The following is a 22,299-nucleotide window of genomic DNA, read 5'->3' as shown; positions in this document are numbered from 1 at the left end:
TGGTCTACCCCTCCTCACTACTATTTATTTCCTTTGCAGCAGAATGGTTATTTGGGGGAGAGCAAAAAAAAAACCTATGGGATAGTCCAGTACTTTTGCTTTGGGATGCCAGCCTAGGGCCCAAGGAATTTCCCTAATGAGCCCTAAGGAGATTTGGGTTAACTAGAGATAATAGCTCTATAAGTACCCTTATAGAGCTCTGGAGAGAGGCTAGGAATTCAGAGATTCCTGCTAATGAAAGGCCTCAGGAACATCCCTTGGGGGGAAAAGATGCCCTCATTATGTCCGTTGTGAAACACAAGTCTGGAAGAACTGTGAGCAGGTACCTACCTGCAGAGCTACCTGACTGTCCTCCAAACCAGGCGTCAGTTCAAACTGTGTTCAAGCCGAACACCAGCTTATACTAAGTCAGGTTTTGAGTCTGGGAGTCAGATACAGATTTGAGTCTTGGGTCTGCCGCTAAGACCTGTGTGGTCATGGCCAAATCTCTTAGCCTACCCTGGCCTCAGTGTCCCGATGTGCTAAACGGAAGATCAAAGAGACCTACACGACCGACTGAACTGGATGGGGATGGGAGGCTGGGGGAAACAAGACCCTGTGGCCACCATTTCTGGTGGCGGAAATGCCACACTGTCCTTCTGTGGGATTCTGCTGTCCAGGCCACCTTATCTTTACATCTACCTACCCCCCCCCCCCAGGTGTCCAAATATGAAATTCCGCTCTAAAGGGTCCGGTCTAGAGCACACCAGGACCATCTTGCTCCGCCTGTTCTCTTGCCTCCCCGGGCCTCTCTCTCTCAGTCCTCTCCTGGGTCCTCATTTCTCTCTAAAACCAAAAGTACTGCTGCGCTTTGATCCGTGCGAAACTTCCAGAGCAGAACCGTCGTTCATCTGAGAAGAGCCGGGCGCTGCCCTTGGGGCTGGGACCCCCGCCCCACAGAAGCTCAGAGTTTTGCGGGCTGCAAACGCCAAGGCTGCCTGGGGCTCCAGGCCACCCCGCGGTGGAGCTGCCTGTAAACCTTCTCCTCGGATTTCGTGACTGAGCCCTGAAACCACATTCTGCCCAGATCTGGGTTTCCCGAAATGAGGGAGGCGGCCCCCAGGGGAGAAGGGAGGAGAGGGAGGGGCAGGAGGTGGGGGCAATGAGGTGGGAGGTGAGAGGGGGAGGGGCGCAGGGCAGGAGCAGACGCGTGGGGGAGGGGAGGGGAGGAGGAGAAGGAGAAGGAGAGGGGTGGGAGTCCGGGGGTTTGGAAGGAGGGGAGGGGGGTAGGAAGAATGGATGCATCAGAAGAGGGGTTGAACCGACGTGGAGGAAGGAAGGGTTGGAGGAGGTGGGAGAGGGAAGAAGGAAGTGGGAGAAGTGGGAGAGAGAAAGTGGGAGGGGGAGGAAGGTGGCAGGAAGTGGGGGCAAAGGTGGAGGAAGGGGGGTGGGAGGAGATGGGAGGCAGGGGAAGTGAGAAGGGGAGGAGGGGCTGGAGAGGGAAGAGGAAGGGAGAAGGGGGAGGAGGTAGGGGAGGGAAGAAGTGAGGGGAAGGAGGTATGGGGGAGGAAGAAAGGGCAGGAGACAGGAAGAAGGGGTGAGTAAGAAGAGGGTGGGGAGGATGAAGTGGAGGTAAGAGGACGTGGGAAGGAAGGGGTGCAGGAGGAGGTGGCAGAGGGAAGAAGTGAAGGACGGAGGTGAGCGGCGGGGGAGGGGCGGAGGCGGAGGAAGCGGGTAGGAGGAGGCGGGAGGGAGAAGTGAGGAGAAGGGGGAGACGCGGAGGGGAGGTCGCGGGTGGGCGGCGGTGGGAGCCGGGGGCGGGGGAAGAAGGGGTGAGTAAGAGCGGGGGGGCGGGGCGGGGGTGGAGGGAGGAGGAGCGCGCGCGGGCCGAGGGCGCAGAGCCGGCGGGGGCTGGAGGCCCGGCGCCCGGCGCGAGCCCTGCTGCCGGCAGCGAGGCGCTTCGGGAACCCGGGCGCGCCGAGCAAGTCCCCTAGTTTCTCCAACGCCGGCGGCCGCGGGCCGGGGAGCGCCGCGGAGCTCTCGGGCAGCAGCCGGAGCCCCGCCCCGCCCGCCCGGTGCAGCCCCGCCCGGTGCAGCCCCGCCCGGTGCAGCCCCGCCGGTGGTAGGGGGGCGGCGGGGCGGGCGGGGCGCTGCCCTGTGGCCGGGCCCGCGCGGCTCCGGGAACTCGGCGCCGTCACGCTTCCGGGAGAGACGAGGCTTTTCTGCTCAGAAATCCGCCCGACTCCTCTGATGCGCTTTGCTTTTGCAGTGGAAAACTACAATAATAATTGAAAAAACAAAAACAGAAACAAAAAAGAACAAAAAACCCCCCAAACATAGCCATGAAACTAAGTGAAATTAGAACCTGCCGACTTCACTCCCTGGAGGCTTTCTGTGGGGTCTTGAGACTAGGAATCTTTGCGGGTCATCCTTGGAAGTGCCTTTCTCATCTGTCCACACTGATGCTCGCGCCTCTGTACTGCGTTTAACATCCTTTGACTGGTGACGTTGTGACGCTGTATTAACTTAGTGATGGTTTCTGCCTGGGTCCGTTAACGTCGCCTCACTTGATAACCTGAAATAAATGTCTACACGTTGCAAACCTGAAGACACCGAAGGAGAGGTATCTTTTTAACCCTGCGGTAAAATAGATTAAGAAAAAAAATCCCCAATATCGGAAGAGTGGAGTATTATTTAGACCATGGATATGTTAGAAACAACAAAAGCTCGTTGGCTTGTTTATTGTCATTCGTAAGTTAGCACTATGGAATCATTAAATAATAATAGGGATGAAAACTCAGTTATTGCAAACTTGCTGTTTTAGAACATATATCCTACGTAGTAAATCACTCGTTATTAGCTCTTTGGGTGTGGGAGAGAATTTCTGCTCTGAAACAGGGCTCACTTTGGTACCGAGAAGTTCCACTTGAGAAATCCACAAATGCAATTATTAGAAAGCAGATGCAGTATGGAGTGCTTACTAAGCGGAAAGTTCTTCCCCCAGAGTTTACTCCATTTTCCTTTAAAACGTATTGGAAAAGCAGGGGATCACAAATTTAAAATTGGTCAATGCTAATCGATGGTCACTCCCAAACCGGAATAGTAAGGTTTTCATCTCCAGGATGGTAAGTTAATAGGTCCAGTTCAATTTACAAAAATTTGGCCTTTGGGCCATATCTGAGACATCTGTATAAAATCAAAAGATGATGCAATGCAGGTTTTATCAAATTAAACCAGAAGTAGTGATAGGATATAGCTTCTTGTAAGCAGAATGCATGGACACATGTCTCTGTTCTAAAGCATTTTACACTAAATAGTATCCCAGTTGTTCTATGCACCTTAATTCCCTGGGATTTGTATACTCCAAAGTAGAGATTTTGTTTTCCAGACCTGTTTGACTTTTGAGATGTAGTTTAAACTTTTTTTTTTAAGATTTTATTTATTCGTGAGAGACACATAGAGAGAGGCAGAGACACAGGCAAAGGGAGAAGCAGGCTCCATGCAGGGAGTTGGATGTGGGACTCGATCCCAGGACTTGATCCCTGGACTTGATCCCTGGACCCCAGGATCTTGCCCTGGGAGGAACAGGCACTAAACCACTGAGCCACCCAGGGATCCCTATGTTTTAAACTTTTGAATTAGTTATCTATATTTAAAAATCAGGATATTTCACATGCAAAGCTGGACTTTTGGCGTTTCTTTAAAATATGAGACCTGGCCACTGGAGAGGGCTGGTTGGCTGGAGCCCAGCAATATATGACTCAAATCTTCATTTCTAGAAATTTATCTTGGCGGATTCATCCAATCAGTAACAGATTCTATGTACATTTCTTAAAGACAGGCACTACAGAATGTCCCAGTTCACTCAATTTTGCCTTTCCAAAAGTTGCAGCAAGACGTAGGGGAGCATGTGATCTCAGAAATTAAACATGATTTGGAATCCCACTAAGGACTTGTGCAATGTTAGGCAAGTTATTTATTGTTCTTAAGCTTGTTTCTTTAAAAATAGATGTAATGAAACTACCACCTTGGATTTTTGAATATTAAATTATTATATGTGACAGCATCTTGAATAGTACCTGGTCTACAGTAACCACCCAAAATATTAGTTTTCCTTGCCCTTGGGATTTCAGTTACTAATATAGGGACCTGAGAGAATCCTTATTAGATCTTTTTACTTGTCTACAAAATCCTACTTTAGTCGAATCCAAACTTTGTCATGCAGAAGATTTACCTGGGTACTTGCATAAGATGTTAGTTTCTGGGTCCCCCATCCAGGATTTTGATTCAAGAAGTCTTTTTTTTTTTTTTTTTCAAAAATTTAAAAAGATTTTATTTATTTATATGGGGGGAGGGAGCAGGGAACAGCAGAGGGAGAGGGAGAAGCAGGTTCCACACTGAGCAGGGAGCCCCACCCAGGGCTTGATAGCAGGACCTACGGATTATGACTTGAGCAGAAGGCAGATGCTTAACTAGCTGAGCCATTCAGGCACCACTGATTTGGGAAGTCTTAAATAGAGCCCTGGGGTTTCACATTTTGGTATTTAATTCTAGGCCTGGAGGTCTCAGACTTCACTCTGACAGTCTGAGATCTGGACTGGCTACGGTCATTCCATTGAAGGAGAAGGAGGGAACAAGGAGGGAACCCTGGGCCGATTCTCTGGCTGGTCCTGGCCAATATTCTAACCCTGAAGCTAAATCGCATGTTCTCTTTGGGTCCCTTATTGCCTTCTCATTAATTCCCAGACATTTACTGAGCACCTACTAGAAGTACACTTAGGTATATGATGAAGTACACTTAGGTATACAGTAGATGAAGTGGTTTCTGTGCAGGGATCTCAGGGAACTGAATACCAAGCTGGGGGCCTGGCACAGATTTCAGCCTTTCCGACCCATGCCATTCTTAACAACGACAGTCCTTTATACCATCACTGGCCTGTCCTCCCCTCACCTTGCATTATGCATTTTCATGTCACATTGCAGTGCTATATATGTTACTGTATGTGGACGCTTAACATGGCGCTGCTTAGGTGATCACTAGATATTTATGGAATTTCATTTCCTTTGACAAGTCTATCTTCTGGAACTTAGATGTTCATTCAGTCATCAGATATTTGAGCGAGGAATTGTTCTAGAAGCTGGGGATGCGATTGTAAACAAAAATCAAAAATTCCTGTGCACATGGAACTTGTCTTCCAGTTGGGGAAGAGAGGCCATATAAACAACCTGTTTTGACTTCTTGTGTATTTGATTGCTGTCTGTAGCCTGAAATTTGCTGCAATCTTGTTTGTTTTGACTCCTACCTTAGTTCCTTGCCAGATGGACTTCTTGCCCAACTCTGCTCTACACAAGCCTTGCCCTGTGGCTGGAGAGCTTTCAGATATCCTATTGCATTTTGAATCAAAGTGTCTGCATCTCCTCTAGGCTTTAACCAAGATCGACCATTCATTTCCAAACACCAGAAGCTTCCACAACAGGCTATTTTTTTTTTAAAATGCAGCTAATGCAGCTTGCATGTTCTCTCTTCACAGAATATTAAGGAAAGTCGTGACAGAAGCTAAGTGACTCCACAGTCTCTCATTTATTTTGTTCTGTTGCAATATTGCTTTCTTTTTAAGTTTCTTAGCTATTACACCAAAAATAAAAATGACTCCACTTTGCATGCATATTCTGTAACTTATTTTGAGTAGTACTTTTCATAATTTATAAGTAAAAGATAATCTTACCTTTAAATATGTGATTTGGGGGGGACATATGTTTTGCTGCATTCCTCTTGCACTTTGTGTTTCTCTGGGTCTAATACTTGTTTTAGAGAAATACAAGTCTAATTTCATCACAAAAATGAGAGGGGATTTCAGTTTTCCAAATACTCTATGAAGTGTGCTACATCTGAAAATTCAGGTAAGGAGTGTAATTTTAATTTCTTCTCTGAAGGGGCAACTTTTTTTTTTTAAGATTTTATTTATTTATTCATGAGAGACACGGAGAGAGAGGCAGAGCCATTGAAAGAGGGAGAAGCAGGCTCCCTGCAGGGAGCCCGATGAGGGACTTGATCTCAGGACCCCAGGATCACGACCTGAGCCGAAGGCAGATGCTTAACCGACTGAGCCACCCAGATGTTCTAAAAGTTGCCCCTGCTCAGTGGAGAGTCTGCTTCTCCCTCTCCCTCTGTGCTCTCTCTCTCTCATGTAAATAAATAAAATATAAAAAAATAAATAAAGAGGCAACCTTTTTGTGACAATGCCCCCAAATATCTTCTTCCTATCTCTTTGCATGGGTATACTTGTATATTTGACCTGTCTGTTCTCATCTTCGGCTCTCAGTTACATGACTTTTATCATTTTCCAAGTCTATATGATTTCCTGTTGAGAAATACAAACTGGGTTAATGGAAATTCTTTGAGGAACAAATTCACCAAGGATTTCACTTTTGGCTTTGAAGTACAATACAAGATAAGCGATTTAATTTGGACAAAGCATTAGTCTTCAGTCAACTGGTGACTATGCAGGTAATGTTAAGATAGGATGAACCACAGATGGTCACTCTAAAAAGCTTGCAGGTTGCTGTGCTGAGCCCAAGTTCAAACTGCTAATTTGAACTTAATTTGAGAGTCTGTGCACATGCACCATTGAGAGTTGCCTTTGGTAGATGGAACTACCCATCAGAGCAATTGGAGTTTTAAAAACAGTAAGCTCTGGCTACTCTGATAACGATGAGAATTCAGACATCATGATATCGACACACGGTCCAACCAGAACCCGGGGTTTACTTAGAGAACCTGAAAGAAAAGAAATTATGTGCTCCATGCCTTTCTATTCCTTTTTTTTTTTTTTAAATCCCCTGGGCATGAAGGGTTGAGAGGTGATGTGGAGTAAAGGTGAAAAATCTGAACCTGGATCTGTACCAGCCACCACTGTGAGAAATCCACTTTTGTATTAACTGATATTTCCCCTCACTGAACTGACACTTAGTGATTAGAAGACCTGAAATGCACACCGTGACCTGGATGTCTTTGTTTAAGGCCAAAGATGGAGACAACAGGAGATGGGGTGCAAGGGGCTCAGATGGCTTTGGTAAAGGGAACAAATGCAAACCTCACAGACAAAAAAAGTAGTGTCTCCCGCTCCAGGTTTTGCTAGGCGGCTCTGCAAGGCTGTATTTTTTAGCATACCTAGGCTTTCATTCTCCTTAATGACATTTTCATGCCCCCCTTCCCCGCCCAGTACCTCTCCAGTAAAATCTTTAACAGGCACCCTGGGACTCCTGCCTTTCCCTTTAGAAATTGGCGATAAGATTTCTCGTATAGTACAGATACATACAGATCTGTTCCCTCTCCTGCTTTTATGATATTATTTTAGAAATTGAGCTGTTAAAGGTTTTGTTTGAACACAGTTTTTGAACAAGAACTTTAATTAAGGGATCAAAAGGCTTATGCTCATGCTTTTTAATAACTGAAACCAGTTTCTATAATTTTTTATATCTAAAATCTATGGAAATGATCATCAGCCTAGCTTAGTTTACTTTCAACTTGTAAAGAAACTTTTCCTTCAAGCTCCTCCTTTTTACATCCAGTAGAACCAGCTCTTGTGATTATCATAAGCTAGAAGAAACCCATACCTCTCAGTAAGCAACGTTAAGTTGCCACGTTGCCAGGGACTCTAGGGATTTTCTTCTTTGGTCATTGTCATAGCCAATTTCTTCTTGAAAGACATGTCATGTCATTGCCATATTCAGTGGCTAAGAGTTTTCTGGTTACATTACTAAACTTTTGACTGTCTTAGAATTTAATTTGCTCAATAAGATGGCCAAAGAAACCCACAGATGACTACATATACTAATACATATGAAATAAATGACACATGCCAACTGGGAAAGGTGAGCTGCTCCTCCTGTTGGTTTGGGGGAATGTGTGTGAGTTGCTTTGTTTTTGTTTTGGGGGGCGAGGTCCACTGGTGTGGGTAGATTTCCAGACTACCCAAGAGAACCTAATTGGGAAACTCATAGCAGTCCCAGAGAGGAGTACTACAGCAGGCTGGAGAGGGAGCTAGAAAAAGATTGGATGGTTGAAGGAACTGGAATTGTTTAGCATGCAAAGGGTAAAGTAGGGGTAAGAGAACTGTGTCCCACTAGAAGTGCAAATTCAGAGAAAACACGAATTTTAACCACAGCTGAACATAAAGGGAGAAACTTTAAATTTAGAACCAAGCATTGCTATGAGTTGATTTCTTGACATAAACTGACCTAAGGGTGGTATCCCAAACTGCTGGAGTGTGGAGGAAAGGTGTTAAATTGCCTTTTGTGTTCTCTATTCTTTTGTCTGTAGTATAAGCATCTAGGTAAATACCAAAAAAGTGGCTACCAGATACCTGGAAAGTCAGCTTTCGCCCAGACATTAAAAAAAATTGTAAAATGTCAAGTGGGCTCAGATGTGAGTCTTGCCATTTGGGGTGCTTTGCTCACAGTTGACTGTTGGGATGGGGATGGGGTAAGTCATGAGAGTGGAGAGCTACTCCGTGAAATCAACTTCTAAAGCTTGAGACATCTTTCTTTTTCTTTTTTTTAAAGATTTTATTTATTTATTCATGAGAGACACACACAGAGAGAGGCAGAGACACAGGCAGAGGGAGAAGCAAGCTCCGTGCAGGGAGTCCGATGCAGGACTCGATCCCGGGACTGCAGGATCCTGTCCTGGGCCAAAGGCAGACACTCAACCGCTGAGCCATCCAGGCGTCCCAAGACATCTTTCAAATAGACTTTTCCAACTTAATCAAAACCAACTATAGATTTATCATGAGAGAAGCTTTTTACAAACTTTTTGGATATATTTTTATTTTCACTTTGTTGACTTGGAATAATGAGTAAAAATGACACTTCATTTGCCCGCCTGAAACTAGATGTTGACCATTTAGAAACACAGCCTATGAGACTTCCAAAATGAGTAAATCTCTCCTGTTGTTTAAATGGCCAGCCTTTCAGACTGATTAAGAAAGTGCCTAGGCAGGTATTCTGAGTCACTGTGTGATTCTGGACATGTCCACTGACCTCTCTCCAGGCTTAAGTGAAGTTAATGTTTTTCCTCCCACCAACTTACACTGGTGCCTTTGGGTCGGAAAAAATGAATGTGGCAAAGTTCAGTGCAGATTTTTTAAATGCCACAGGAAAAATCAGGTAAAAAAACACTTCTTTTTTTGTGAAATGTAGCTGCTGTGTGAAAGACACATGGCACACAGGCTTCTTGGCTCAGGAACAAAAATATCCATCTCTCTATAACTCAAAACCAAAGGTAGAAAAACACCATGGAAGATTTTAAGAAAGGAAGCAGAGTGTTCTTTTTAGGCCTACGAGGCAAATCCTGTTCTTTTCTCGTGTCTCTGGGAAAGAAAATGTGGTCAACATAAAGATGTTTTATTGCTGATGCTTACATAAAGAGACCTCAGTGTTCAAATCTCAAAAACATGTCTTCAGATGCCAATTTCACCTCTCTGAAAATGAGCAGAACCGAGCTTTCCCTAGGGGAGGGTTAGTGGTGTAATTATAGGCATTGGGAGGGTGCCCAGGCTATGTCTTTCGTCCATTCTCAACTGTTGCTCCTTCCTTAAAACATACATATTCATGCCCCAGCGTGGTCTCTTGCCAGCGCTGACACACACATACTCTGTGCTGGAATGCCTTTCCCTATGAGTGGGCCACATGCACAAAATAGTTTTACAACACATGGCTGTCTGAATGGCCATCTTTCAAGCAGTATACACTCTGAACCATCTTCCACCACTTAATGGAGAAATTTAATCAGAAGTCAGGCTGGCTGGGATTCCAATGACAGAGAGGCAAAGGCTTTATTAAAGAGGAATTGTTTAATTCTTTTTTTTAAATTTCTTTTTAAAAAAGATTTTATTTATCTATTTGACAGAGAGAACGAGAGCACAAGTAGGGAGAGCCGCAGGCAGAGGGAGAAACAGACTCTCACCCTCAGGGGGGAGGAGTCTGATGTGGGAGTCAATCCCAGGACCTTGGGATCATGACCTGAGCCAAAGGCATACGCCAACTGAGCCACCCAGGCAGCCCTGTTTAATTCTTTTTTTTTAGATTTGTTTATTTATTTAGAGAGAGAGAGAGAGTCCCAAGCAGACTCTGCACCAAGCACAGAGCCCAACTCAGGGCTCTATCCCAGGACACGGAGATCAAGACCTGAGCTGAAAGTAAAAGTTGGGTGCCTTAACTGACTGAGCCACTGGCACCCCAAAGAATTGTTTAAAAGGAAACAAGTGTTCATTTTTTTCTTCATGGGAACACCAGACTACGCAAAAACCTGCTAAGGTGAGAAACTTGGATGTGGGCTTTCCCATAGTTAGGTCTGAAAAAGGTAAGATGCTACAAGCAGCTGGTCAACTGGCCTCTATAATGAACAAAAGACAGAGGCCAGCATCTCAGAATAGCATAGCATTCTGAAGGAAGTTGAGGGGTGCAGGGATGCATTCTGAAGTCATCCACTGAAGTTCAAGGATGTCCCTTTAGGCATGGAAATGTGCTTTGTAGTGGCTACCAAAAGTGGACGGAAAAGTCTTGAAAAAATGTTTGTTTTTCTGGTTGTCTGGCTGGTTGGTTTCTTGGTCTCTCCAAAGTAGCCACCAGCCCATCAAGTTTGGGAAACCCAACTTCAGAGCATAAATGCCTGTCTTCAGGTGAAGCTACTCTTCTCTTCCTATGGAAAGTTTGGAGAACCAGAAATTTAATTTGCTTATTCTTTCATTAATTTGTCCAACTAACTGTATTGAGTACCTACAATGTACCAAGCAAGCACTGTGCTTCGTGCAGGAGATACAAATGTAAAGGAGACCAAATCCTGTGTTCAGGAACCTCCAGCCCCACTCCACTGTGGGTTCTGCCTGTGTGGATTTAAGCTAATTTCGCCATCTGGATCACGTATCCTGAACACTGGAATCAGGGACAAGTGATTTCTCCAACTAATCAATAATTCTCACTAAAAAGGCCATGTCTAGGGGTGCCTGGGTAGCTAAGTCAGTTAAGCATCCAACTCTTAGCTCAGCTCAGGCCCTTTTTTTTTTTAGCTCAGGTCTTGATCTCAGGGTCATAAGTCTAGGCCCCACATAGGGCTCCATGCTGGATGTGGAGCCTATCTAGATATAAGAAAGAGATTCCTGTGATCTGTTTCAAAGGCTTCATTTAAAAATACACTTGGAAAACAAAAGCCAAATAGTGGACGTTTTAATTCTAAAGTGAAGTGATGTGCACCCATATATCCTGGATATCGACAATAGGAGATCAGAAAAGGTGAGGTTAAAGGGATACTTGTTGGGGCCCCTTTGGTTCAATGATCTTAAATCATAATCCATCTTCTCAATATTTGAGAAGCTAACAAGGCTGTCACCCACAAGAGGCCAACGAGGCAAATCCAGCTGTAATGGCTTCACACAGACTCAGTGCAATTAGATAGACTTATTTTTTTAGAGGGAAAGAAATACCATACAGATGAGACTGAGCAGAGCCCGGATGTGGAGACAAAAGCCCAATGTTGGAATGACTCTTCTGGTACCAACTATGTGCTCCAGCAAGTCACCCTACCTCTTTGGGCCCCAGATTCCTCACTTGTAAGATGAAGACATTATGTTGGATGACATCTGATGGCTCTTCTTCTTCTTTTTTTTCTTTTTTAATTAATTTTTGTTTAGATGACATAAAATTCAACATTGGTTTCAGGAGTAGAGTTCAGTGGCTTGTTATTTACATATAATACCCGGTGCTCTTCCTAACAAGTGCCCTCTTTAATGCCCATCCCCCCTCCAGCCCATCCTCCACCCACCTGTCTCCATCTACCCTCAGTTTGTGCTCTATAGTTTCGGGTCTCTCATGATTTTTTGTTGTTGTTGTTGTTATTTTTTTAAGATTTTATTTATTTATTCATGAAAGACACAGAGAGAGAGGCAGAGACACAGGCAGAGGGAGAAGCAGGCTCCATGCAGGGAGCCTGATGTGGGCCTCAATTCCAGGACTCCAGGATCACATCCCAGGGCAAAGGCAGATGCTGTACCGCTAAGCTACGCAGGCATCCCTCATTATTTGTTTCTGAAGGCCCTTCTGATCCTAATGTTTTATTATTCTGTGATTAAGGTGGCACTGGGCAGCCTGTTTCACGATTTAAATTCATTGATTTGGTGTTTCCTCAATGGCCAGAGTTGCTTCACTGCTCTGATTAGAATAATTGTGGCAAGTCTTCTGGGTTAATAATTCACTGAAATAAATGAGCCATTTCACACCTCTGCTGGTGTTCTCCTTTCCAACTTGCAACAGGAAAACAAATAGCGAATGGCAATGAATTAATTCACAAGCAAAGATTATTTTTGGCAATTACAAAAGTTAGGCACTTCTCTGTTTATACATACCTGTTATATACATAAATCTGTGTGTACATTTATACATATGTACATACATGTTACCATTTGTCATTAATTGTGAATATCCCAAATAATAAAATTACAATAGCTAACACTGTGTTTATTGAGCACATATTATGTGCCAAGCACTGTTAAAGGCTTTATTTACATTATCAGTAACTTTTTAAAATGAATTTCTTCTACTTCCATCTTAACATCCACAATTGATTTCTCAAAATATGGAGGTTTATAAAGTTTACTGTAGACATCTTGTCTGGCAGGCATAACTGTTAGAATGTGGGAAATAATATTTCAAAAAAAGCACCCTCAATTTTTCTGATCTTTGGTTAAAGCCCTCTTTAGAAATGCATGCATTTGATCATGTTCATATTGAGGGGCAGGGGTTTTTTTCTCCAAAAACTCTCCTGTTTTGGAGAGAGAGGGAAAATCTTAGAGTTTCTGGAAGATGGGAGACACAGCCATCTCTAGTGAGATAAAAAAAAAATTAATAAGTCAATAAGGCTCAAGGAAATATTCCCTGGCAACAAGGATTATATTTGATAAGTCACTATGATATTTGAATCGCATATTCTGGAAACAGTTATAGAATACATTTTCACACAACCGAGACAATTCAGGTGTACTTCTTTCAGTCTGGGGCTTGACAAATTCCATATGGTGTCCTGAAATGTCATAGGATCACTGATTTCCACATGCTTTGCTCATGTAACACTCCCGGTTGATAAACATAAAGTAGCAGAAGGGACATGGTTTATGTTATGATGACTAAAATTCTACATGTTTCCCCAAAATGTACAAATATAAAATATGCTGGGTTCTACTCATGTGCTTGCATATGGAAAACAAATAAAAACTGTTTACTTTGGCTACAACAAATGTCCTTTTCTTGCTTTGTGGCTTTTGATATTCTTTAGCCAAATCAAACATGCTGCTTCTCAAGATACCAGGATCTGTATTTAATACAATAATGAGTTTCTCGCTCCCAGCCTCCCTTCTCTCTCTCTTTTTTTATGACTCCATTGTTAAATAAGAAATGGATAATGTCAGCTTTCCCAATAGCACCAGTAGTATTTGTTGCTGTTTCATAAGTAATTTAGGAAAGCAACTAAAGCATAAAGAAGCTAAATTATTTATTACTGTATTCTCTACTGGATATCACTATAATCTTCAATATTAATGCATTCCTTACAAGTGTAAGGTTGGAAAATTGAAGTCAGTGGGTTAAATTGATAAACTAAACAATTATGAAGTGTTTTCAGGTGCATAGTTGATTCTGCTTTTGTCATTAAATAGAAATAGTGCTTTGCTTAATGCGTGCATTATCTAAATATCTACCTAATATATGTTTATATATCCTTAACTGTTGTGATACCGTTTTTTAAGATTTTTATGTATGTATTCATGAGAGACACAGAGAGAGGCAGAGACATAGGCAGAGAGAGAAGCAGGCTCCCTTTGGGGAACCTGATGCCAGACTAGATCCCAGGACCCCAGGATCATGACCTCAGCTGAAGGTAAATGCTCAACCACTGAACCACCTGGGTGCCCCATGATACCTTCTTTAACTGATTCTCTTTGAAGGTCATAAGCAGCTCAATTCAGTTTCCTAAGTCAAGTGCAAACTTACCGATACCAATTCAGCGGCTAGTGTGGCCAGGATTAAGAAACCAGTTGTCGGGGGTCCCTGGGTGGCGCAGCGGTTTAGCGCCTGCCTTTGGCCCAGGGCGCGATCCTGGAGACCCGGGATCGAATCCCACGTCGGGCTCCCGGTGCATGGAGCCTGCTTCTCCCTCTGCCTGTGTCTCTGCCTCTCTCTCTCCCCCTGTGTGACTATCATAAATTAAAAAAAAAAAAAAAGAAACCAGTTGTCAGAACCCACCCTTGCCAGAGCTGATGATTCATTCAGTTGGTTTATGGGTTAACTCAGGAACCATGATCTGGAGATCCTAGAGTTAGTAGAGAAGTGTTTGATGGGGATGTTGTCTGCAAGTTTATGCATGGGGCAGCCAGAGCAAATCAAAAGAGACAATAATCCTGATGTGTTGCTCTTCAACCAAACACGGAAGAGTTTAGGCAGGGGTCATTAGGGAAATAAATGGCCAAAAAAAGCATAGGAACTCCTTGCCTGGCTCAGTTATCATCTGTGGAGTTCTACGTAAAATCTGCACAGAGGGCTCACTTTGGCAGCACATATACTAAAATCGGAATGATACACGGAAGATTAGCACGGCCCTGCACAAGGATGATATGCAAATTTGTAATGTGTTCCATGTTTTTTAGAGCTTACTTAAAAAAAAAATCTGCATGAAGCTCTGATCTCCTACCTGCTTGCCCAGAGAACAGTTGTTTTCAAGGGGCATGGAAATATCACAGGTTTTCAAGCTAAAGCTTGAAGTCATTTTCATAAATGAGCATCACCTCTTCCCAATTTTTCTGGAATTAGCTACACTACCACCATCCTCCAGATTCTGGGGAAGTTTTTTGGACCCCGTCCCTTACCGTCCATTTCAGCTGCCACACTCTGCCCCAGTCTCCTAACTTCAACACCAGTAGGACCCCCTGCCCGTGGTGTCCACCTTATCACTGTCCGTGGATCCCCTCCTGCTTGAGAATGCACAGTGGGCCTCTGCTTGCTTTAACAATTACATCCTCCTAATGACCCGTCACTGTCTCCAAAGGCTGAGCACCTGCTTCTTCTCTTCCTGAGCTAATCTATGTATCAGCCGCCTCTCTGCCTGGCTAATCCCGAGCCCAAACCTTACCTGTTGCTATTTGCCCCCCAGATTTACACCTCCTCCCCACCCCACCTGCGTCCTCAAGCCATGCCTGCTATTCCTTTCACATTTGAGAATATGTTGGTTATACACTTCTCCTCTTTGGGCCAGATCTGTGTTTAGGGCATGAGGTCTTGAAGGGCCCCTCAAATCCTGTTTTTGTGACTTCACACTGTGCAGGCGACTGACTGCTCTGTGAGGACCCTGTGAGCAGAGGAAGGCACACAACAATGAATGTTGGGTTGGTAGAGGCTGCTCTGGTGCTAAAGTGGTATTTGCTTTTCAGTATAGAACAACTTCAGTATTTTCCCTGCACACATTAAAAAAGAAAATGCTATATTGAAGCAAATGAGTATATCTGAAGTTTACATAGAGTGCTAATAGAAATGACTTTATTTTTTAAAAAGATTTATTATTTGTTTGTTTATTTAAGAGAGAGAGAGAGAGAGAGAGAGCACATGCACAGAGGGAGAGGGAGAAGCAGACTCCCTGGTGACCGGGAAACCCAATGCGGGGCTTCATCCCAGGACCCTGGGATCCTGACCTGAGCCAAAGGCAGATGCTTAACCGACTGAGCCACGCAGGTGCCCCAGGAATGACTTTTTAAATGGTGTTTGGAAATAAAATCTGAAAAGGCAAGAGAAAAATGAATGTGACAAGGAAGGGATATACATTTGCGATGGGAGATACCATGCTGCTCCTTCACACAGACACACACTAAGTGCTTTGGGGGAAGGATCAGAAAAGTCAAATTTGATAGCCCCCAAACAAGCACAGCTAACTCCAATAGGTTGATCCAAAGACAGCTCCCAACAGCCTGCTGGCCCTACCCCAATTAAAGTAACTTCCAGAAATAATTCTTCAAAACTGCATTATCTACACAGAGGATTCTTTACAAATAATCTATGTCAGGGTTTGATAATTTAGCCACGGGCCAGATCCAGCCCAGCTCTGGTTTTGGTAAGTAGTATTTTCTTGGAACACAGCCCTATCTGTTCGTTTTTGTATTGTCTGTGGATGCTTTCCATTACCATGGCAGAGTTGAGTGGTTGTGACGGAGATTCTGTGACCCACAAAATTAAAAAAAGGCTTTTTAGGGGGAACATTTGCTGATCCTTCACCTACACGATCTAAGGATACAGTAATTTGTCTAGAAGTGCCATTAACTTGGAAATGTAGGGGCACCTGGGAGGCTCAGTGGTGGATTATCTGCCTTTGGCTCAGATTGTGATCCTGGGGTCCTGGGATCAAGTCCAGCATCGGGCTTCCCATGGGGAGCCTGCTTCTCCCTCTGCCTGTGTCTCTGCCTCTCCCTCTGTATCGCTCATGAATAAATAAATAAATAAATAAATAAATAAATAAATAAATAAATCTTTAAAAAAGTTTAGAAATGTAATATGGTTGGATATATATTTTCTGAAATGAGGGAGTGAGCTGAGCTAGGCCTCCCATGTGTGCTTCCCCCCGAGGGGCAGATGTAGGGCCTAAAATCTGGCTGGCTGGCTGGCTAAGGGAGTAGTAACCTCTGGTCACCAAGTATAGTAGCCAACTTGTTCTGGTTTTCCAGGGACTATCATGACTTTAAAACTGAGTTCCATGTTCTGGGAAATCAGTCCTGGGTAAACCAGGAGCATCAGTCACCCTGACATACAGGGTGGGGTCTGGAACAGACAGACTTGGTTCAAATGTATTTTTGTGACTTCACGCTGTGCAGTTTTGAGCAAGTTAACTAATCTCTCTGAACTTCAATAACCCTATCCATGAATTGGGACTGATACAATCTGAGGAGTTGTTATAAAGGTTAAAGGAGATTATGTACAGAAAGAGTCTAGCACATAATAAGCACTTACTAAATATTCATACCGTTCCTACCCCTTTGACCACTATGAATTTTTTTTATTCACTCTTTAGCCAAAATTCTCTTTTTCATAAAACTATCAGAAGGGAAATTTTAAAAGACTTTTCTTATGTCCTCCAATTTCTAGTGACATCATTCCTGTGCATCCTACAAATAAATGCTCTCACAGACAAATAACTTGTTCCACTGTGGGAGAAGTAGTCCATATACAACACATTGCCTGATTTTTAACTCCATTGTTTTCTATTTTCAATATAAATGCTTAGAGACAAGTGGTTGTTGAATTTGGTTTTGTCCAACTGTGGGTATATCCCAGAGCGGTTTGGTCTGCCCAGCTAGTTCCAGAGATCATGATGCCACAGGTTCACAGCCAGATGCAAAACTTCTAGGTTCAGGGACTTTTTCGAATGTAGCATTTGGTGCCTGTAACGGAAAATGTTGACAGGATGTTGATAGAAGCTGTGAATGCTACCTCACTCATGATTCATCTGATGGATCAGTATGACCAAAGCGCTAAGTGGATCAACACGCTCATTAATTTTTTAAAGAGGTTAATAATAGGCAGCAGTGTGCAAATCCAATAGCAACCTAGAAGCCTTCAAAAGCCCCCAGGACGAGATCAAAGGGATGAGACAACATTAATCTTATTCCAACTATCAGCATTTTGATTTAACATCCAGTTGGTTAGCAAATGTGCAGGATGGAATTAAATAATGTGTACTCCTGTAGTGATTTATATTCTAAATTACACTTAAAATCCTAGGTCATCCCCAACAAATCCAATTTTCTTTAGGCTATGGCTACGAGAGTTTGAAAAATCAAATTTTTATTAAATGAATTGGTTAAATCAATCCAGAGCTATCAGCATTTTTATTTAATATCCAGTTTCTTATCAATGTATAGAATGGAATTAAATAATGTGAACTTCTATGGTAATGTATCATCTAAAAGGTTCCAAACATCCACTCAATCATAGCTGGTTTCCAGAAAATTCAATTTACTTGAGGCTATGACCATATAATTATAATGAATCAAACTTTTTACTGAATTAATTGGTCAAATCAGTCAAAACCTATGAATTCAGTGAAAAAATAAGTCAGATTGATTGGCTGATTTGAATGGCTAATGCAGCAAAATGAGTCACATTATTAGCTCAGAAGACATGCCATTTTAATTTGATTTAAACTATACACATCTGTGTGCCTCTTTGAGCAGGACAACACCGAAAAGTGCTGGTTTCCAAAGTTGGCTGTACATTAGAGTCACCTGCAGGAGCTTCCAAACCTTCTAAAGCCCAGGCCACACCAAGATCAATTAAGTCAGAATCTTGGAGATGAGACACATGCATTGGGCCTTTATAAGCAACCTAGGTGATTGGGAAGGCCTGACATCAGGTTCAAATAAATAGGAATGAAGCCACTACAATATGTTTGGCCTTAAGGTGAAGCCTAAGTTGGAGAAGGAGAAAAGAATGGGACTAGGCTGTAATATAAGAGTATTTACTATAAGTTAATAATTTATTATATCATTAGTTGTTATTATTTTAAAAAGTAATAGCTAACTATTTGTTGAGTTCTAAACAAGCACCAAGCACCACGCCAAGGATTTTATGTGGATTTTTTTTTATGTGGATTTTTTTGCTAAATTCTCACACATGCCAGTGAAAGCTTATGAAATCATTACAATTATTATGCCCATTTTACAAGTAGGGAAATTGAGGAAGAAGAGGTCAAATAGTTGTCCAAGGATACCTAACTAGCACGTGGCCACGTGAGGGCTGGCGCAAAGCAGTGTGTGGCTGTACTTGAATTTTTTTTTTTTATTTAATTATTTTATTTTATTTATTTATGATAGGCACACAGTGAGAGAGAGAGGCAGAGACACAGGCAGAGGGAGAAGCAGGCTCCATGCACTGGGAGCCCGACGTGGGACTCGATCCCGGGTCTCCAGGATCACGCCCTGGGCCAAAGGCAGGCGCTAAACCGCTGCGCCACCCAGGGATCCCTGAATTGTTTTTTAAAAACCAGTCACTTAAAACTCTGTTTCTTTAGGTCTTTGGACTCACTATCTTATCTCTTTGGCAGGGCATTGGGTTGTTTCACTTTTCTTCGTTTCTGGATTCCAAGGCCTTTCCGAGCAGCACACAAAAGCAATTTCTGATGCCCCTGGGAGAGAGGTAGGCCTGGCTTTATGGTTATAACAGGCAGAAGAGTTAATATTCCACATTACGATCTCCTGCTCTCTCAGGGGAGTTTTGGGCATACTTAAAGCACTCTTAGGCAGCATGTGGAAACCTGAAACAAACCTCCCACCTGGAGGAAACAGGCATATTTGCTAAGTGTGTTTAAAATTTAATTGAAAAAGAGTACTTCCCATTCACAGCAAATCTTGTTATTTCATAAAATCTTCTGTGGCAACTTGTCAACCTGCATGGTTTGTTTAAAAAGTTATTTGGAGTTTATTTTTTTTATTTTTTGAGGTAGTTGCCCTAAGTAACATGCATTAAATACCAGCATCTAAAAGCTTAATATTTAGATGATAAACATCACTGTTTTTTGTTGCATAATGAAAAAACAAAAGGAAGAAAGAGATATGAGAATACAATATAATGTCACGGTCATTTGCAGCAGCAGTTTCCTGTGACAATTACGAGGCTGTACACGAATTTCTGAATTCTGTCTTCTTTCTCCTTTTCATATACAAGCTGAGAGGAGCTAAAACTGCCCTGAGAAGCTCCCCCAGGACCAAGGCCGACCGTCAGAGCAGAATCTGGGCCAATCTCGGCGGTTGTGTTTTTTCTTCAACCCACTTACCTCAGGAGAGCAGGATTTTTGCTCGGGCACACCCAGCACAGCCGGCATCCGGGCGGAGGGGGGGAGGGCCCTGCCCCCACGAGGCTGGGTGCACAGCACCCCCACCTCCCCGGGGGCTCCTGCTACCTGCCAAGGCACCTGGGCCTCACAAGGGCCCCGGGAAGCAGCGGTCCACATCCTCATGGAAGGGGAGGTCCCGCGAGGGGCGAGCATCCGCCTCCCAGCTCAGTGATGGCCGGCGTGGCCTCCAGCTTTGGGCAGACGCACACACCCGAGCCGATGCGCACCAACCTTGGAGATGGGTCAAGGCCCTGGGAACCAACTACGCTCCGGTCCCTGGAGGCCTCCTCACCCACTTTCCCCCGGGCAGGCTGGCGGGGCTGCAGGACTGGGCCCGTCTCTGCTGTGTGGGGCAGGCCGAGGGGTCTGCTTTCAACTCCTTTCACGCTTCCTTCCTTAAAGACAGAGGTAGTTCCTGGGGCACCCGGGTGGTTCAGTCGTCGGGCGGCTGCCTCTGGGTCAGGTCATGATCCAGGGTCCTGGGATCGAGTCCCACACCGGGCTCCAGTCCCGAAGCCTGCCTCTCTTCCAGTGCCTCTCAGGAATAAATAAATACAATCTAAAAAAATAAAAAAGATTTCTCATGGTGCCTTATAAATAATACTTGGATTTTTGAGTTTAGGAAGATGGCCTGAGGAGAATGTGGATCTTGAAACTGGCGGGAAATCTCAGGCGGGAAATCTTTTAAGGTGATCATGGAAAAAGACTGGCCGCGTCCTGAGGCAAGGCCCCGGCGCGAGAACAGAGGGTGCGGCTTGACCCCCGGTGCCTTCTCCTCAGTCGCGTCCCTTCGCCTGGTACAAAAGCCTGAATCATCTGTGCTGAGCGACCCCTGAGTGTGTGTTGAAGAGAAACAGGAGACGTCTCGGGGCGCACGTTTCCTCTCTTCTTGGCCGGCCTTCCATCATCACGCGCGCCCCAATGAGAAAAGCAAAGGCGCGGTGTGCGCGGGCGGGCGGCCCGGCTGCCGCAGGGCTCGGCGGGGCTGCGCGGCGGCGGCGGCGGCGCTGGCTCCCCTCGGGGCGGCCTCCTCCCGCGCCGCGGCCCTGCCGCCTGCCCCCGGCTCCCGAGCGCCGGCCGCGGAGGCCCCTCCCAGAGGGCGTGAGTGACCGGCGCGCGCAGTGAGGGGGCGGCGGGGAGGGGGCTGCGAAGGTGGGCCGGGCCTTCCGGACCGGGGAAGGGCCTGGGGCAGCTGGGAACCGGGCCCCGACCCCGCACCCCCGGGGTCCTCACCGCGCCGACCCGAGAACTACTAGCGGAGTCTGAAGATGAATGAACTGACCTGACCCCCTGCTGTGGTCTCCCGAGAGCCCTTTCCAGACTCCAGGCAGCCCGCGCTATCATTCACCCGGAGCCCCCTTACCCTGTTTTATTATTTTCAGATGCCCTTAGCGGCATCAGAACTTCTCTTTCTTTCTTTCTTTTTTTAGATGTATTTACTTATTTATCCATGATAGATGTAGAGAGAGAAAGAGAGAGGCAGAGACACAGGAGGACGGAGAAGCAGGCTCCACACCAGGAGCCCGACGCGGGATTCGATCCCGGGACTCCAGGATCGCCCGGGGCCAAAGGCAGGCGCCAAACCGCTGAACCATCCAGGGATCCCCAGAACTTCTCTTTCTTATCTGTTTGCTTGTTCATCGTCTGTCTTGTCCACGGAACTGGAAGCTCATAGACGGTGGTGACGGAGGCACCTGGTCTGTTTCTTTCGTGCCAAACACAGTGCCTGGCTCCTTTGTAAATGAATGAACGGGACCCAAGGAGCCAGCTGCCTCCTAATCCACCAAGGAGTTGGATTTCTCAATTTCATATTGTAAGGAGGTGCTGTCAGAAACCTATGGAGAGCAACTAGATTTATTTGGCCATAAAAAAAATTCATTCTTTAGGGGCTTATATATTTTCCAACCCACACAATGGGATCTGACTAAATATGAGTGATCTTTTTTTTTTAAGATTTTATTTATTTATTCATGAGAGACACAGAGAGAAGGGAGAGACACAGGCAGAGGGAAGAGGGAGAAGCAGCCTCCATGCAGGGAACCTGATGTGGGACTCGATCCTGGAACGCTGGGGTGTCATGCCCTGAGCTGAAGGCAGATGCTCAACCACTGAGCCACCCAGGCATTACAGTGACCTTTTTTTTTTTTTTTAAGATTTTATTTATTTATTCATGAGAGACGCACAGAGAGAGGCAGAAACAGAAGCAGGCTCCCTCTGGGGAGCCTGATACAGGACTCGATCCCCTGACCCGGGATCATGACCTGAGCTGAAGACAGATGCTCAGCCACTGAGCCACCCAGACGTCCCAATATTAGTGATCTTTACAGTTTCTTTATGTGATGTGTGCCACTTGTTACTATTTAATATAATCTCACATCATTTTAAAAAGGTTAAATTCTAGG

General features: G+C 44.7%; 1 protein-coding gene and 1 non-coding gene across 2 annotated transcripts; both read left to right on the top strand.

The window, feature by feature from the left end:
- The first annotated feature begins 1,538 nt into the window (after positions 1 to 1,538).
- On the top strand, positions 1,539 to 20,851 carry LOC112669463 (uncharacterized). Its single transcript, XM_035695927.2, has 4 exons — positions 1,539 to 1,576; positions 1,630 to 1,676; positions 19,109 to 19,200; positions 19,729 to 20,851. The coding sequence occupies exons 1-4, from the start codon at positions 1,539 to 1,541 to the stop codon at positions 20,365 to 20,367; spliced, it is 816 nt and encodes a 271-aa protein (XP_035551820.1). The 3' UTR covers positions 20,368 to 20,851.
- On the top strand, positions 14,564 to 14,669 carry LOC112670243 (U6 spliceosomal RNA). The gene has a single exon (XR_003142825.1). It is a non-coding gene; the product is annotated as a U6 spliceosomal RNA (small nuclear RNA).
- Positions 20,852 to 22,299: the final 1,448 nt, after the last annotated feature.

The sequence above is a fragment of the Canis lupus genome, chromosome 25, assembly GCF_003254725.2.
Source record: "Canis lupus dingo isolate Sandy chromosome 25, ASM325472v2, whole genome shotgun sequence".
In the NCBI taxonomy this organism is placed as follows: Eukaryota; Metazoa; Chordata; class Mammalia; order Carnivora; family Canidae; genus Canis; species Canis lupus.
This window is presented reverse-complemented; position numbering and strand designations above follow the sequence as displayed.